The sequence below is a fragment of the Cygnus atratus genome, chromosome 3, assembly GCF_013377495.2.
Source record: "Cygnus atratus isolate AKBS03 ecotype Queensland, Australia chromosome 3, CAtr_DNAZoo_HiC_assembly, whole genome shotgun sequence".
Taxonomy (NCBI): domain Eukaryota; kingdom Metazoa; phylum Chordata; class Aves; order Anseriformes; family Anatidae; genus Cygnus; species Cygnus atratus.
In genome coordinates, this window is record NC_066364.1 from 116171126 (window position 1) to 116190027 (window position 18902).

At 35.7% G+C, this 18902-nt stretch overlaps 1 protein-coding gene across 1 annotated transcript in view; it reads left to right on the plus strand.

The window, feature by feature from the left end:
* The window catches only part of USP34 (ubiquitin specific peptidase 34), a 135130-nt gene that overhangs the window by 108117 nt on the left and 8111 nt on the right, over nucleotides 1–18902 (plus strand). The window contains exons 62-77 of the mRNA XM_050710062.1: nucleotides 537–688; nucleotides 1129–1177; nucleotides 1279–1383; nucleotides 1505–1549; nucleotides 3014–3118; nucleotides 5545–5692; nucleotides 6636–7270; nucleotides 8637–8794; nucleotides 9946–10024; nucleotides 13007–13133; nucleotides 13471–13578; nucleotides 14667–14771; nucleotides 14896–15020; nucleotides 16094–16246; nucleotides 17183–17306; nucleotides 18521–18600. Coding sequence (XP_050566019.1) covers nucleotides 537–688; nucleotides 1129–1177; nucleotides 1279–1383; nucleotides 1505–1549; nucleotides 3014–3118; nucleotides 5545–5692; nucleotides 6636–7270; nucleotides 8637–8794; nucleotides 9946–10024; nucleotides 13007–13133; nucleotides 13471–13578; nucleotides 14667–14771; nucleotides 14896–15020; nucleotides 16094–16246; nucleotides 17183–17306; nucleotides 18521–18600 — 2298 coding nt within the window. The remainder of the gene's footprint in view (nucleotides 1–536; nucleotides 689–1128; nucleotides 1178–1278; nucleotides 1384–1504; nucleotides 1550–3013; nucleotides 3119–5544; nucleotides 5693–6635; nucleotides 7271–8636; nucleotides 8795–9945; nucleotides 10025–13006; nucleotides 13134–13470; nucleotides 13579–14666; nucleotides 14772–14895; nucleotides 15021–16093; nucleotides 16247–17182; nucleotides 17307–18520; nucleotides 18601–18902) is intronic.

Consider the following 18902-nt stretch of genomic DNA (forward strand, 5'->3'; position numbering starts at 1 on the left):
AACTAGTCTTTCCTATCTTATATATGAGATCATTGATGCTGTGTCTCGTGAGCCATCTTTCAGCTGTTAAATTAAAATTGCTTTAATCATACAGTTTTCTCAATGTTCAGTTGAACATTATATATAAAAAAGATGCTGATTTGACTATTCTATAAACTACAGTTCTCTGTTTAGTACAAAAATAGAAATTAGGCAGAAGCAATTAAAGTTGCCCCCGTCATGCTGTTAACAACTGATTGCATGCTCCTTTTGTACAAATGAAGTGTTTAAACTTGTTTATTTTTTCTTATATAGACTGCTATATCTGTAGTGACTTCAAACTAGCTTTTGCATTTGTAAATACAATTCAGCTTGTGCAAAATGAATGTTTCAACATGAGAATCAAGCACATAGATATTTACCTGATTTGAATCACACAGGTGTATTAAGGTGTTTTGAATGAAAGAGATGACAGAATATATGCAAACACGTGTGCAAGGTATTTGAAATTAAAGCAACAAATGTCCATGCAGTTTGTCTTTTTTTTTTTCCTTCAGCCACAGGTTGAAGTACTTTCTGAGGAAGAAGGAGAGGAAGAGGAGGAAGAGGAAGATATACTTTCTTTAGCAGAAGAAAAATACAGACCTGCTGCACTTGAAAAGATGATTGCCCTGATTGCTCTTCTAGTTGAACAATCTCGCTCAGAAAGGCAAGAGCTTCTGAAAACACAAAAGCAAATTTTAATATAAGTTAGTTCAAAATGGAGATAGATGGTTTGGTTTTGTTTTGATTTTTAATTGGTTTAATCTTTTAACAACATAAATGAGCTTGTACATGGGTCCATTAAGCTGTTAACCATTTTAAGATCAATATTTTGTCATTGTTGACAAAACAAAAGATTGAGGCTAAAACACTGAATACATTCAGTTGCCCTGATTTGTATTTCCTTTTTTTTTCTTTTTTCTTTTTTTAATATTTGGTCTGTCGAATTAGAAAATATTATTTTTATTTAGTTTTATGCCAATACTTGTATTTTTTCTTGTATATCCTGATACTGAAGAGCATAAACTAGCACTCGCTCCTGAATTTCTTCTTAACCTGACTTAATAATCTCTGAAGTAAAATGATGAAGGTTTTCTTGTTTTTTAGGCATTTGACTTTATCACAGAATGACATGGCAGCATTAACAGGAGGAAAGGTAATTCATATAAGTATGAATGTATAAACCTCAAAAAAAATGCACATTTGTGTACGTAGGTAATTGTGGACAATATACTAATATCTTATTATTTGTTTTAGGGTTTTCCTTTTTTGTTTCAACATATCCGTGATGGTATCAACATCAGGCAAACTTGCAATCTCATTTTCAGTTTGTGTCGGTACAATAATCGACTCGCAGAACATGTAAGTATCAGCAGCTACAGCTATTTGTTGAAGATGTTATCTAATAAGTGTAATGGGATTATTTATTATTTTAACTGAAAAAGCACAAGTCTAAGTGAGTTTTGTTTGTTTTGTTTTTAAGATTGTGTCCATGCTTTTCACATCTATAGCAAAGTTGACTCCTGAGGTATGTAAACATACTACCTGTATATTAAATAATTTGTATTAATATTTTTCTGTTTTAAATTACTTAAATAATCCTTTGCTAATCAAAAATCTTGCATGGAAGATGATCCATGAAAGTTTTTTGTGACGTAAAATAAACTCTAACTGTGCTGTATATTAAGTTTTCTAAAGCAGAAATCTGGTATGCAGTTTCAGATGAAAGTTTTATTCAAAGCCAAACAACATACTTCTAGATTCTCCACGTATGTTAATTAATTAAAAAAAAAAATTGGTAACAGTAAAATGTGTATGTTAGAATAAGTGGAGATAAGGAATTACCATCTGTTTGTTCAAGTTTTGGCTCACTATTCTGCAATTCTGTGCATGTAAACACATTTCTCAGTCAGAATAAATTCCTGCCCTGGTAATAACAAAATACTCAGAGTTCCAAATGGATTCCACATGGAAAAAATATATACAGAGTGGAGAAGTGTATGCTCACACAAGGACATTCTTGTATACTGCTGTCAGAAAAGAAAAAACAATCAGGAAAAATTGAGGGCATGTCAAGCAGAGGTGACATGATTGGCATGTCAAGCAGAGGTGACATGATTGTGGATGGATAAGAAGCACATGCAAAATCATTCTCACGACAGCTTTGCTTTGTGTGATAGAATGGGCACTATCAGATGACAGTCTACTTCCCTCCTATCATGCTAACATTTGCTACATTTTTATGCTTTCTTTGCTTTGCACTTATACACATGCACAAGAGGCATTTTTGGTGAGGCGCAAAATATAAAATAGTAATAGTAACCACTTTACTAAAGCATTGTTAAAAGCTGGGTGACTTTTAGCAAACTTAAAAAAATAATATTATATCATATAAGAGCGATCATGTTAGAGTAGACATGTTGCTGTTTTCAGAGGGAAACTGTATGCCAGTAATTATGATCAGTGTCCACCCTCAAAAATTATGTGATGTTTTGGATAAAGTTTTCAGGATCCATGTTACATGTTCTGCAAATGCTTAAAAATTATAGATTTCTAAGATAGTGATATATATACATACACACACGTATATATAAAAACAGAGTCAACTGTTGAATTCTTAAATGTTGTATAGCTTGATTTTTTTCCCTTTGTTCAGAGTAATGTCTGGCTCAAAAAACGTATTGTTGTTTCCTTGTAATTACATATTTCTACTAGATTGATCCTATCTAGTTTGATAACGTTGCCTTGTAGTAGCTATAACCAGTGGGTTAGGTCCATGTATGGTTGTAGTAGAAATAAGATATAGATACAGACAGATGGATTATTTACAGATTAAATAATAAGGGATTAAAAGCAATTAAAAAGTTCACATCTGAAGTTAGTATATTTTTTTTAAATGTAAATATTTGGGATGCTTTTTTGAGTCTGTAAAAGTATTAATAGATTAAATGAAATAGATAAAAATGTTTATTTTTATTTTTATGCATTACAGGCAGCCAATCCTTTTTTCAAATTGCTGACTATGCTAATGGAATTTGCTGGTGGACCCCCAGGAATGCCACCCTTTGCTTCTTACATTCTGCAGAGGATATGGGAGGTACAACACGTTAAAAAGAAAAACAATTAGAAGCTAAATTGTATTTCTCTTGTTCACTTTTTTTTGTGTATATAAAAGGATTTTCCATTTCATTGTCATCTTTGCTGCATCAATTCATGATCTTTTTCTATGACCATTTCTTTTCTAAAGGAACAGCAATGGTTAATATATGTTAAAAGTTCTACTCTAACTTTTAATTCTATTTTAACAGCATTTTGGTTAACTGGTATTTCAGTTTAACTTTTAGTTTAATGAGAAATTAATTCAAAATAAGGGTCTAGAATGCTTCTTCTGGGCAAATTCTGCTATTTTTTCTGTTATCCTTTTGTGAGGACTGTAAACTGTTTCAAGGCCCTTCCTTGGTTGTTTTATTTTCCATTATGTACTAGTTAAGTGAATATTAGATTGATACTTTTTGTTCTCTGTAAAATGATCATTAACATTTTAACCCATAAAATAAGTGCTAATTTGATTCTGATGACTAATTGCTCTGGTGTAGGAGTGTTCTTACTTGCACATCTAAAGAGAAAAAGAGACTTTTTAACCAAGTGGCAGAGAGATACATTCCTTGATCTGAGAAGTAGATCAGGAGTTACAGCTTTAGCTTCAGCTAACTGCTGTTTGAGTTCATGGTTCAGTTTATTGTATTTATTCCTGTCAAAGAACAGTGTGTTCACCCTAAAGACTGATAAGGGCAAACTGTTGAACGTCCCTTCTTGTTTAATACCCTTTAAAAAAAAAAGGACGGAGGGGTCGGCACAGGAGGAAGTTTGTAAAACTTGTGCAGAATTCAGACCTATGATAAAACAGAAAACTACTGAAGTGCTATGGGGTAGAATATGGATGGCTAAGAGTATTTTTCTCCTGGGTAAGAGCAGTGATAGGATACAAACAGGTAATCTGGAAAAGCATATACCAGCTGGGTTTCTGATCTGCATATGAGTTAGCTGTAACTGCTGTACCTCATGTAAAAGGAGCTCAAACAGAGGATCTCAAGGTCAAGAATTATATCCAACTGTTTTCTGCATACAAGGAAGTCATAGGTTATGAATTTCTCTAAGCAATAAGGAAACCTTTGCAAAAGAGTGTTTGGAATTAACCTACCTATGACAACAGACAAGTTTATGGCATAAAGTACGAGTGCTTCGTGTTTCAATCAGTAGCTACAAAGTTTGTAAATCATTATGCAATTCTCTTTTGTAGTTCCCTCCTCTTTCTCACTATACAAACTGAACTTAAAGAGGAGGCGATCAGTGATGGGTTTCTGTTGGAAAGCCAAGTGTTAGCAGTAGATGTCATCAGTTCAGTTTCTGGTGTTGCCAGCATGATTATCCTCACCTTGTTGACCCATTTGAAGGTTTAGAGAGAGAAATTGTGTAGGCAGGGACGAGAGGCACAGTAGTTAATGCAGACAGATGGATTTAGGGCACAGAACCAACTTTTGCAGCCCTTCCAGTGTCTAGAAGTTGTTAAAAAATAACTGAGTGATGAAGATGGTGACCAATGTTTTTCTTGGAGATATCCTCCAGCTAACATGGAGGAAGTTTGACAAATCGAATTGTTATTTCTAAAAATGGGGGGGCAATTGCTCTTCATGTGTTTATTTTTTAATGGAGATTAATATTTTATAAGCAGGGTTTTGGTCATGTCAGCTGCCCATATTCTTCAGGTGGGTTATGGTAGTAGGAAGAAGCTTCAGCAATGCAGTTACTGCCTACAGTTACCTATGCAGAGGGAGTTCCTTTTTAATTGTCAGGATACCTGCACCTTAAGGTTCACAGAGAGCAGATTAAAAAAACTACCAAATGAGAGAATTATTGGTCTAGTAATATGTCAATAAATTTACAACCCCTCAGAACCAGAAAGTCATAATAACTTATGTTGAGTCTTATATCTGTAAGGCTTTCATAATTATACGACAGCACTCCACAGGCTTTTCATTATCTTTGAAAAGCACTAGATGAATGTATTCCTTGAAACTGATTAGCCAAAAAAAAACATGACAGCATGAAGCTATATCAACATATTTGCATACCATTTGTTTTCTTCTAACTTGTGTTAAAAACCCTAATTCAGCAGTAAGGTTTTGTGTTAGCTTTGTTTGTAAAGACAAGGTAATTCAGTTTTAAAAGTGCTTAACATTTTAATGCTTGAATATCTTAAAATAAACAGAAAAGGACATGTAGAGTAACTTCCTAGACTTGTATTTTCAACAGCTCTGAACAAGATTTAGAAAAAAAAAGCAAACTGAAATTTAAGAAGTGGGCTTTTTGTCTGCCATAACACTAGGGTCTTGCTTGTGCTTTGATAGCCCTATGTGATTTTCAAAATTTATTTTGAAGGACTTGATAGTTATTTTTAGTTTAATGCAATCAGTAAATACTATCAAAGTTAATGTATACTTTTTGATTTTTCTGTTCTTTCAGGTCATTGAATACAACCCATCTCAGTGTCTGGATTGGCTGGCTGTGCAAACACCTCGAAATAAACTCGCTCACAGCTGGGTGCTGCAAAACATGGAAAACTGGGTTGAACGTTTTCTTCTGGCACATAACTATCCTAGAGTGAGAACTTGTAAGTTAATTTAAATTTAAAAAAATGATTTTGCTGTTGCAGCAAGTTATTGTGTATGTGGTATTCCTGTGACAATTGAAATACGTCTTGTGCTTGTATTTTCCTCCTTTTCCAGTTGTTCTAGGATTGCTGTATTTTAAAATATCAATGTTTTACTACATAATATTTTAGATGGAAGCCATATTTTAATTTCATTACTGGAATGATATATTGGTAGGTTCTTTATCATATGTGGTTAATCTACGTGATTCAGGAAAACCCAAAGAAGAAAAACAACTAGTCCAAGCTGTTCTTCATAGTTTTCATCCCATAGTTGCTTTGTAGGTAGGAATAGTACTTGCTCTTCTTTCACCCATCACAGAGTAATCTTTAGTGAAGTCCTTTGAACCTGTGGATGAAGGAGAAGGAAGTTTGTTCTTCTGCCGAGCTCCAGCATATCCTTCCTCTGTAGTTTGTTCTGCCAGGAATCATGTTGCCAAGCTATTGCCAAATTCAGCCGTTCAGGCTTTTCTGTGTCTAAGCTGTGTTGTAAGGGAGATTTGATAGCTATAGACCACTCTGAGCTTTAATACAGTATCTGTGGTTGAAGGATGTGGAAACTGGAGGGACAGCTTTGTAACAAACTCCGGTTGTAAACAGGGCTGAAGAGGTATGGAGGTCTTGATCAAGCAGTAGACAATTCAGTCATAGAAAACACCTGTTTATGTATTTCTGTTCTGGGATGCATGGTGTTACAGTAGTTAGAACCAAGCAGTAGACAGAAATACAGAGTGAATAGGCCTAAAAGCTAATCTCAACACCTCTTTTAACTTGCTTTGTGCTAGTCTTATCCACACAATTATTTTCATCTCCAGTGTGAGTACAGTAATACCAGATTCTGTAAAATGCTTTGAAATCTGTATATGGAACAAATGTGTAACAAATTTGTTTTTATTATTTGAAGCTGCAGCCTATCTCTTGGTGTCGCTTATTCCAAGCAATTCCTTCCGTCAGATGTTCCGATCAACCCGTTCTTTGCACATCCCTACACGCGATCTGCCTCTCAGTCCCGATACCACTGTAGTTCTGCATCAAGTCTACAACGTGCTTCTTGGCCTTCTTTCAAGAGCTAAACTATATGTCGATGCTGCTGTTCATGGCACTACAAAACTTGTGCCCTACTTCAGTTTCATGACATACTGTTTGATCTCAAAAACTGAGAAACTCATGTTTTCTACGTACTTCATGGACTTATGGAACCTTTTCCAGCCTAAACTTTCTGAGCCAGCTATAGCCACCAACCACAACAAACAGGCTTTGCTGTCCTTCTGGTACAACGTCTGTGTCGACTGTCCAGAGAATGTACGCCTTATTGTACAGAATCCTGTGGTGACGAAGAACATTGCCTTCAATTACATCCTTGCAGACCACGACGATCAAGATGTGGTGCTCTTTAACCGTGGGATGCTGCCTGCCTACTACGGCATCTTGCGCCTCTGCTGCGAGCAGTCATCTGCATTCACGAGGCAGTTAGCTTCTCATCAGAATATCCAGTGGGCCTTTAAGAATCTTACGCCACATGCCAGCCAGTACCCAGGAGTAAGTAGATTGATACCCAGAAGTATGATTTTATTGTCAGTATTTCCTCTTTTACTGGATTTGTCTTTTAATGAAAGAGATGAAAAGACCTATTGAATATATCCAGTGGAAAAACCATTACATTTTATTTCCTGGTATAAGTAATTAATAATGTGTTTAGATCTGATTACTGTATTTTCAGGTGGGGATGTTTTCCCTTGCGGTATATAGCAGTTGGAGAGCAGATGTTTTTTTCTGGAAGTAGATGCTGATGATTCCACTATTCTTCAATATTCTCTACACCAGTCTAGTTCTAAGAAGCAGGGAAAGAGCCTTTAATGGTCTTGCATTGTAACACATTGAGTTGGAGGAATTCCCAGTAAATTGCTTCTTTGCTTTCAGTTTCTGGAATAGGACCAAGATTTGATGGCCTCGTGGTCACTTTTCGTGGTCACAGGTCACACCTGTGTACCTTTTGTAAAACATTGGTACGCTGGGAGTTCCACTGTCTCTGCAATAATATGTCACGGTAAAAATAGATACTAATTAAAATTGCCCATGTGTAATGGTGAAAAATCAGGTTCACAAAGTTTTTAAGAGAAAAATCAGAGAGATGTTTTGCCCTCTGTAGAGAAGGAGAATATACAGAATATTCTACTTTGAAGTCCAGTCTAGTTCAGTTTACAGATTAAATTTATACTGTGGAAGTTCTGGGAATAGTCCTGCTGCCATCACTGTTTGCATCTGTCCTTGGAAGTCTGTCTGTGTCACGAGGGACTGCAGTTACTTTACTATGTGTTTTCCATGCATGTAGGACTTCAATGAGTTTTAGCCCAAGCAGCTTCCTGAATTCTGTTATTTAGAATATGAATAGTATCACCAGAGTATGTGCTTAACCGTGGTAAAAAAAAAAAAAAAAAAAAAAAAAAAAACAACCTTCAACTCCCCAAGGAAAGACAGGCAGTTTGGGCACATGGATCAGGATTTCCCAGATTCTTCTGTCTACATATATGTAGCAATGAACTGCACTGTTAGAAAGCACCAGAACATACATTTAAGGTTCAAAAGTATTATCTCAAATATCTGTCATAATCCACACAGTAAATATTAAAGGCTAAAAGCAAACTGCGCTGAAGATAGATAAGGAATATCTGCACTTCCTTCGTCAGAATTTTATTTTTTAGGAACTGTTTTAATTATTTAAGTTAAAATGTCTGCTGATTTTATAACTTTACTACAAGGGTTAAAATGTTAGCCCATCTGAAGTTGCTCACGTATATTATGTTTTATATATTACTTAGTAGAAGTAATACAGAGGAGTAAATAAGAAGATATAAACAGTACATACTGAGAGAGTACTCTAACCTAACGTTTTTATGTGTTTCAGGCAGTAGAAGAGCTGTTTAACCTCATGCAACTGTTCGTAGCTCAGAGACCAGACATGAGAGAAGAAGAGATAGAAGACATAAAGCAATTTAAGAAAACAACCATAAGCTGTTACCTGCGCTGCTTGGATGGACGGTCTTGTTGGACAACTTTAATAAGGTACGTTAGTAGTGAAGCTGCAGTGTAATAATTGAATCCGGTTTGAATAAGAATGTGAAGTATGATGAAAATTAGCGTTGTTCCAGAGTTGATTGTTTGCAAATGTAATTTATTTTAGAAGGTTTCAGCATCTAAAAATTCAGAAGCTATGCAAAAACAAGGTGTGAAACAAGATAAATATTGCCATGTTTCAAAATAAACACCATGACAAAACTGCATTAGTAGAGCCCTTGGAAAAAAAAATAATTTAAATGTACTAATTCAGCATTTAAGCTGAATTCCATTCTCAGCCTACCACGATTTATCTAGATTGGCAAAGCAGTAATTTCAGCTGTTGTTGTTGACATTTGTTATTCTTGGGCAGAAAAGTTAGTTAGAAATTGTGCCTATGGGACATTTTTATTGTATCATATCTTCAAATAGTTTTTCATTTCTAGTGTATCTTAATAGTATATCTGAAACTGTTGCTTGTTTTTTTTTGTCAGTATAACTACAAATTGCTTGTGCACGTAGGTCAGGTACTGGGGTTTTAAAATGAACTGATGATGGACTGAAAGAGACTTGTGAGCAGGAGAACGGCCTGTGTCACTTGAAGGGTTTACATACAGTCATCTCTCATAGAATGCGGTCAGGTTTTCCCATGTGCACTGGAAGTATTGCAGTGCTGAGATGAGTGGTTCATTTGCAATGCATAATCCTTTCTGTTCTGCTATAAGCATAAAATGTTCTGATAGAAATGGTTTTACGCATTTCAAAGTCCAAATATATGCTTAACTGGACCTATCTATTGAGATGCGTTATTTGAAAAGCATAAAGTTCTGTCTTTAGAAGTACGTTTTAAAGTACTTTTACCCAGTTTTTAAACATTTTTGCAGATATCATTTGGGAAGTATCTCCATAAAAGCTATTTATAAGTTACTTTGGAAAGCGGGTTGTTTAAAAAGGAAGTCGACATCAGAGACATCTTTAAATGAAAAAGTTTAAAAAAAAAACAAAAACAAAAAAAAAAACAAGAGAATAAGCATGTTCTTTTTGGCCTTCTGTGATAATTTTTGAAAGAATAGCATGAGCATAAAAAATTTAAACATCGGTATGAATTACGAAAATACATACATTTTTCAGTGTTCTCAATGTTTGGATTTTTTTCCTAGTGCCTTCAGAATATTATTAGAATCAGATGAAGACAGACTTCTTGTTGTGTTTAACAGAGGATTGATTCTGATGACTGAGGTAAGTGTTCTGTTATTTAATTTTAATGAACACCTCACTTTCGTATTGATTCATTGCTCCTTCCTGACAACATTTGCTTTAAATTGTTGTAATATTGTATCATTTAAAATAAATATATGAAATATGTGGATGAAGTACTGGCATACATGTAAAACATTAAAATTTTAAGGGTCATAGGAAGAAAAAAAAAAAAAAAAGGATTTACCAGACACGCCTGAACACTAATGTAGGAGTTTAAATGAGTAAATTTGAGGCAATAAAAATCTTCATACTGGATTAAGATGAAAGCTTAATCAGTAACAGAGATTTGGTAGGATAACTATAAAAGGATGTATCTTAAATTGGAAAGATGAGCAAGAAATAAATCGGTGATATGTCATTTTGTATATCAAGGACAGGTACACTTGCTCTGAAGTTCATAATGGAGAGCAAATTAGGTGTACTGAAAGCTTGTAAATTATGAAAACATGGGAAAAAGATGATGGGAGATGCTGTGGTTTACTATAGATCCCAAACCAAGAAAATGTGTGAGGTCTTTTATGATTTGGGAGTAATAAGAGATTGCAACACCTTCAAGTTCTTTTGGGAAGAAATGCTTGGTAACATTTGTTCATCTCCTCTCGGGCGTGTTCGTGACAGTTTTGTGATGCAGCAAGTGGGGAATGTGACTGAAGAGTTCTAAAGGATTCCAAGTCATGTAGGCACTGACTGAGAAGGCGCAGCTGGGAGGCAGTCTGGGTGAGCAGGAGCAGGAAATGACTCTCTAACTCTTAAGAATGGAAGGAGAGAAATCAGATGACCTTGATGCATTCAGAGAATTAGTTGGTAAGGTGTGATGGCAGCAAGTCTGAGAAGAAAAATGTGCAGATACTCAAAGGGCAAAACTATCCACATGTGAAGAAAGGGTAGGAAGTCTAGTAGGAAATGAATTTAGATAAATCAGAAACTCTTTGTTAGCATGAAGAGAAAGAAGAAAACATGCAAAGAGTGGAAAGAAAAGCAGATTTATAATACTGAATATAAAAGAACAAAAGAAGAATGTGAAGGATAAAATTAGAAAGATCTAAGCAGAAAGCTGCAACTAGCAAGAGATGTTATGAGTTAGTAAGAAATTCTTAGTAAGAAATTGACAGCACAAAATGGGAAGGAAGGAAGGGATGTTAGGTGGTTTTGAGAGCAGGAGTAAAATTTAAGATGATCTAGATGTGTTGGAGAAACTGAGTAAAAATAAGAAATTCATTCTTGGCATATGCAGATTGGTCTCACCACGGAGGGGATAATGAACTGGTACAAATCCATGGTACAAAATAACAGGATAGGAGGTAGTTGTAGCTGTACAGTAAATGAGATACTGGAATGGATTGCCTTAGAAGGTGTCAGCACAACTGGAAGTCTTCAGGAGTACTTTGAGCAAACATCTGTCATGGATATAGAGATATTTAGTCTGCCTTAAGGCATGTGGGTGGATTAGATGATGCTTTGAGGTTGATTCCAACCCTATTCTAATATGGTTTATATTTAAAATATATATATATATTTAACTTCTTGGTGTCACTACTCTGTATGGTCTGGGACATAATGTGATAGAAAAGGCTGGAATTACAAAAACAGAAAAGATACAAATGAAGACACTGCAGTACTGTGAAATTTTAGTTTTCATGAGCTTGTTATAAATATAAGCCTCTTAACTAGCTACAGTTAGTTACTCCAGAATATGCTCCTCTTTGTCTTGTAAATGCGTACATTCCATAAACTCAAGCTAAAAATCTAGGAACTTTTCAAGGCTTTATCACATCCAGAAAAGTTTTCCGCATAGTGGGGTTTTATCTTCACTGTAATAGAAAAAAACACCATGCTGAGATTTTGCTTTATAGGGAATGAGATTAATGTTCGTATATCTTTGAAATAGCCCAACAGATTAAATAACTTTTCTTAGGCCTTGTGCTAGAATTTTTGTGGTGTTGGGAAATCAGTTGCTTTTCTTTTCTGATATTTCTATAAATTTCTATAAATCACAGATGCCCACAAGATATTTTTGTTAGAAAGGGAGAAGTAATTCATCTGATGTATGTGCAATCATATTACATATGTTCTTAAGCAGGACATTTTAAAAAAGAACTACTGTCTATGTCAATCGGACTTCCCCCCCCTCTCCCCCCCCAAATTCATATACCCATGTCTTTCTTTATGCATCTCTAATATCACCTGGTAGGCTGGCCAAAAGATTGGGTTTAGAGACATAAATATACCATCTCAAGCTATGCTTTGCTTACTGTGTTTTAGATAGATCTTATGTGTGAAAACTTTGTCATTATTCTGAACCAAACACGATTGGTAGTCTACATGACTCTCGCTAATATAAAGCTTTTACGTTTGAAATCAAATTCAGGATGTTTTTAAATGTGTATCTCTAAGAGATGTATTGGATGTGCTCACAAAAATGCTCATTTTTTGAGCAGAGATGAGTAGTTACTTGTTATCAGCATTATTGTTATAGTAAATTTTACAAATTCAGTTTCCTTCTGGTATGCACGTGTGAAAAAATTCATATGACTCTAGTTTTTGGATTAAGTGAGAAGAACACAAGGCAGCCTTATATGACCAAAAGCAGGTTTCAGTTTAACTTCCGTAGAAGATTACTTACTGTTCATTGTTATTGGAACTGTATGTTCAGGTCAACAGTTTTATTTAGTTGTTGTAAATGATACCTGGTGATTCATTCTCTCTCTTTCCTTCTTTCTTCCTCTCTCCCCCACCTTTTTTCTTTTGAATCTTTTTCATAGTAAATATGCTAATTGCATATACAAATTTATTCTCTTTTAAAAATGTCATTAGCTTTTAGTAACTTTGTGATTACATCTGGCACGATATTCTTTTATACTTTTTTTTTGTGCATAAAATAATGTAAAAGTGGTGTCTGTAGGATAGAAATGATATTGTGTTACGTGGCAACATAAAGTGTTGTGTGTTTTTTCTTTGTAGTCCTTTAACACATTGCACATGATGTACCACGAGGCTACAGCTTGCCACGTGACTGGAGACCTGGTAGAACTTCTGTCTATATTCCTTTCAGTTCTTAAATCAACACGTCCATATCTTCAAAGAAAAGGTTTGATTATAACTCTTCAAAGGATTATTATGTCTGTTGTCTGTTAATTAATTTTCATGACCTAAAACTTAGTATTCTGTCTTACTTATTATCTATGTTTACAAACTTTCAATGCAGTAGCAGATTATTTTTAAATTGTTACTTATTAAGTTCCTTTTTGACATAATCTGACTAGATTAAGTACGTTTAATAGCAGTAGATCAATGAGATTGAATTTGATTTTTAGATTGATAAAAATGTTAGAGGAAAAAACATTCTTCAGCAGTAAAATTCTGTGCTTCATTTAAAGAACTTTTGTGAAATTCACTAAGCAGATTTCTGTTTTTTGCCTTTGCAGATGTGAAGCAAGCTCTCATTCAGTGGCAGGAGCGAATTGAATTTGCCCATAAGCTTTTAACTCTGCTAAATTCCTATAGTCCTCCAGAACTTAGAAATGCTTGTATTGGTAAGTTGTAATTTTTTAACTGCAGTCAGGAAGGACCTGTTCTATGCAAGTATCTGATTTGCGATTCAAATTTCATTTTTACAAGTGCAAATGTTCATTAGGTGCTCTGTAGATTGGGATTTTTGAAACTAATATTGTCAAATGTATCAATATAGCCATTGTTCCTATTATAAATAATTGTATTTTCATCGTGTTAAAGTTAATATTCATACTTTGCTAGGCATGCAGACTGTGTGCACAAAAAGTCAGCCTTCATTTTGAGAGGCCATTGTGCAATGTGGCGTATTAAAAATCAGAGGCATGGTTAAGGAATAACTCGTGAATTCAGGTGTCGGGTCAGTTTACAATCAAATCCCAAATCTTTCGTTAAGGTTCAAGTACTAGCTAATGCTCCGCTCAGATATATGCTGAGCAAATTCATCTGAATTAACAGCTTTTAGCATAAATCTTTATGATCTATTTTCTAGAAAGTATAATAGTAAGAGTAAAGCTTAAAGAGCTTGTGGAATTGAATACATTTGTTTTTTTAAATTGTAGGCATAGACCTTATATATAATGTGTCTGTTTTGCACTAGAAAGGCCTATTCCAAAATCTTTTTCTAGTATAGTTTTTTTTAATATTATTTTAATGGCTATAATCTGAATTCTTATGCATGCTAATGAAGGCCTAAAACTTTGTCCACATGAAACCTTTTCTGTGTGATTTGCATGCATTCTCCTCTTATTTTAAGTGCCTTTCTCATTGTCCTCCTGACTGCTGCTGGTTACATTTTCCAGGCATCAAACCTGATATGTTAAAGAAGAAGGAAAGAGGGTAATTTTATTGAGCTTCTACTTCCTACGAGCTGGCACCCCTCTCATTGGTTGTAGATCTACCACTGAGCAGGTTTGCTGCCAGTGGCAGAGGTGAAGGGAACCTTGACCGATTCAGGTGTATTCACGTTGCGTGTTACTCACAGTAAGCCTACCTCCACAGTGCACCCTAGCAAAAGAGAGATGAGAGTTTGAAAATGCATGAGCCATAAGTTAAACTGTCTTCTGTTAAGAAATAACAATTTGTAATAGCAAAAAAAACTTTTTGTTTGTAGATGTCCTCAAGGAGCTTGTACTTTTAAGTCCTCATGATTTCCTACATACTCTGGTTCCATTTCTACAGCACAATCATTGTACATACCACCACAGTAATATCCCAAGTAGGTATTTCAGTGATTGTATTTTGAAGTTCTGTTACACTATTATTACTCTGTCATGTTCCTTGCTGATGTCAAATATTGACCTTTTTAATATATCCCTATTTTATCCTAACTTGTACTACAGTGTCTCTAGGACCTTATTTTCCATGTCGTGAAAATTTGAAATTAATAGGGGGAAAAAGCAATATTCGTCCTCCACGTCCTGAACTTAATATGTGCCTCTTGCCTACAATGGTGGAAGCCAGCAAGGTATGTAAACGTATTGCCTTATCAATAGCTATTTCTCTGTTGTTTTCCCTTTTTATAGAACTATTCTAATAATCCAGTAGCATAATACATTTACATTTTGTTTGTAAACAAAGCATAATTCTTCTTCAAGATGTGTTGTCCTCATATACTCCATTCTAGATGTGCACTCCAGAAGCACCATTTCCCTGCCCTTGGTGATTACACAGCTTCATATTCTAGACATGATAAATGTTTAAACCTTGTACTCAGGGGAAAAAAAATAAAACAAAAAACAAAATTCAACCAACCAACAACAAAAACACATTTTGATAATCTTCCAATCTGTTTGTAGCATTTATAAAAGAATATTCAGGAACCACCCTGGGATAATCCAAATAGGTTTCAAACAATGTTAAGATTTATTAACAGACAGTTAAGTCGATCCTCCAGGTTTCATTAGAGTCCCCTCCACCAGGACTGAGGCACAATCTGCTATTTGTTTCGGTAAAATGCCAATACCTGAAATACATAGGGCTATTTTATAGGGCTTTGAGTCTTTTACTTTCTGTTTTCCCTTCTGTGGGCTTCCTGATGGGATGCCAGCTTTGGTGGGGCTACTTTGTAGTCACTTGCCATGTCCCATTATTACAGTTACCACAGCGGTGGGATTCAACTCACATAACTTTGCCTATCTAGAAGGTCTTTGTACAGCCCTTCCTGTGGTTAATGGAGAGGAATCGGTACCCTCAGAAGGAGGCTGATCCTTCCTGCCTTAGACATACGAGTCTGGATCAGTGACTCTTCCTTTGAAGGAGTCCCTCTCCACTGACAGCAGGGATTGCTCACACAAGTAGATGATAGATAGCTAAAGTCAGGTAAGATGAATCCCACCTTAACACGAATATGTGTGGACAATCATTCGACGAAGGAAAACTGGTTACTTGCTGTACAGTAGCCATGGTTCTTCAAGATGCTTTGTCCACACAGATTCTGTGTTGGTCCTCTTGTGCTAATGCAGAGCCCTGTCATGGGGGATTCTTATCGGTGAAGGAATTGAGTGGTGGTTGAAGCCGCCATACCCCTTATGCCCTCAGGTACAGTGGTCGCAAGGACACACTGGGTGCAGGCACAGCCCCAGTGGACACTGCTATTCAGAAAGAATCCAATCTCCTGCACATGGGGCCTATGTGCACGTAGATGGGAATCTGTGTGGGCAACACATTTCGAAGAAGCACGGTTACTGTAGGGTAAGTAACCCTTCTTTTTTAAAGCTTTCAAAATGATGCTTTGTGTATTTGTGCACCATCAAATTTACTGTATGACCAAAGTTTAAATAAAAATGCCTAGAACCAGAAATTATCTGTATTTTTCCGTCATGTATCCAGTGGTAACGGATGTGACACAAAATAATGTAAATATTTGAACTGAAAAGTCATTATTATATGACAGTACTTTACAGTCTATAATGAATTCATATATGTTGGTAACCAGAAGATTTCAAAGCCTTCAAAACCCCATCCACAGTTATGTTTAGCTGTGTTTTTGCATGCTTATTTTTCATTCATTTGTTTTATATAAGATCGCATTTCGTTTGCTTGAATTTTTGAGATTTCCTTTCGGCTATCTGGTCTACAGAAGCTGATGCCGTTTTGAGTGCATACATCCAAAATATATTAAAATACTGGCATACGAGACCCTTGGCATATGTTTATCATTTGCTTTGGGACATTCTTGAAAATACTGCTTTGAAAGCCTGTGAAGCTTTGTCTTGAGAAAATTCTGACTTGCACGGACAGTAACTTACATTATGATTTAAAAAGGAGTAGTGTATCTGTTTACATATCTGCATATGATTTAAAAGTACTGCATTCTTTTCTCATCCTCTTCAAGATAAGCTACTCACATAGCTTTGCATCTTAGAGCCTGTTTATTCAGAATCCTACAATAGAGGTTTTACTGGTGGGTGAATTGCACTTGCCATCCCTGCTCCGATCTCACTGTTGTGCTTAACAAGGACACAGTGGTAAAACACAGCTGGACTGGGTTAGACCTGGAAATCCCCATGATGTTTTCCTGTAGTATTTGATGAAATGTTTTAGGGGAAGAAGAGCAGGGATGCTTAGGAAATCTGGTAGCAGTCCAGTTGCTTATGTAGTTTAAATGAAGTTCTCTTAAATCTCCAGGGCAAAGATGATGTTTATGATCGTATGCTGCTAGACTACTTCTTTTCTTATCATCAGTTCATTCATCTACTATGCCGAGTTGCAATCAACTGTGAAAAGTTTACTGAAACATTAGTTAAAATGAGTAAGTATGAAAGTTAAACAGCTTAAAGTTTGTGTTGTTTTTTTTTTTTCCTATGGTAGTTGTGAGCACTTCTCTACCAAGTTTTATATTCGATATTTGTAAGAAAAAGCAGTGCTTGTGAAAATTGCTGCATTAATTGTTCTGGAAATTAGTTTTTCTTAATCCACAGAACTGTGCAGTGTGTATAATGATGCGCTGCCATCTTACCTACACGACTGTCAGGCTTCAGGCCTGTCCAGAAGGGACCTGTGGCAGCCAGTGAGAATTCAGTCTCCTTGCACATTTAGTTTCATACAGGACTCACTGAAGTTGGTTCTTTCGCCAAGTACATTAACTAAAAAGTTAGTTCTTTTTAAATGGCTTTGTCAGCTCCTTAACCTACATCATCTCTCCAGTTAATGCCATTTCTGGCAAGTATTATTTATCTGCCCAGGAGCGTACGGACCATCTAGACAGCCACTGATGGTGTTGATTCTGTTGTAAAACTTGGATGTGTCTCACTCCGTCTTTTGGGAACCCACCACAAGTTAACCAAATCAGTAACCATCCAGTCATGTAGTTTGTACCTGAAAACATAGATACTGTATCAGCTCTGCCATTAAGTACCACCAGTATTTGGGTTTCCTCCTGTCACAATGTAAGCATTGTTTTTCTGTATGAGCAAGGCATTTCTGGGTTTATCTGACTGCTCCGGTCATTTTGCCTCATTCTCTGCAGGACAGCATCCTGCCTTGACTTGCCCCATTAATTGCACGTCACTCTGAAGGCATATCATGGTGGTTGTTTTTTCCACCAAGGACTCAGGATAAACTGTTTTTCAGTGTGGTAGGTGCAGATGCACAAACATTGCAGTCACACAAATACAGTTGTTACAGAGACAAGCATTCTGGGAGCTGTCTCTTCAATTCAGTTCTTAAAATTAGGCATCTAGCCAGATTCTGATTACAAACCCAGAACTAAAGCCAGCTCTTACTTTTTTTACATTTCATAGCAATACTAAAGGGATACATGTATTTATTAGAGGTACTGTAAAAACTTCACAGACCATCAGTCTGATTATAAAAAATGTTTAGAATGTGGTCTTTTCAAATGGTATGGCACTTTGGTACTGCTTGAGGACTGGTACTATATGAGGAAGTGAATATCTGTCTCCAAGGAAGATGATTTTTCAATCATTCTCACAAAGTAACTACTATTTTCTCATAACATTTCAGGTGTCCTAGTTGCATATGAAGGTTTACCACTTCATCTTGCGTTATTTCCCAAACTTTGGACTGAGCTTTGTCAGACTCAGGTAAGTCAGTGGGTTTGAGAACAGAATGGAAATACGGGCAAAAACCAGTAACTGTGAAACAGGAAACCTGTGAATTTTAACCAGTGGGTATTGCTTAATCATTCAAAACATTAAATGTTAGTTCTATTTTGAAAATACCTCTGCTTATGTTATCTTCGTGAAAGGAACATGTGAAATAATTGACAATACTTGATTTGTGCAATTTACTAATAGCTGATTGATCTGAAATACTTTTATCATTAAGAACCATATAGTTTGAATTAAAAATATCAGTGGGCCTGGATAGATTCCTCTGCCTGAGA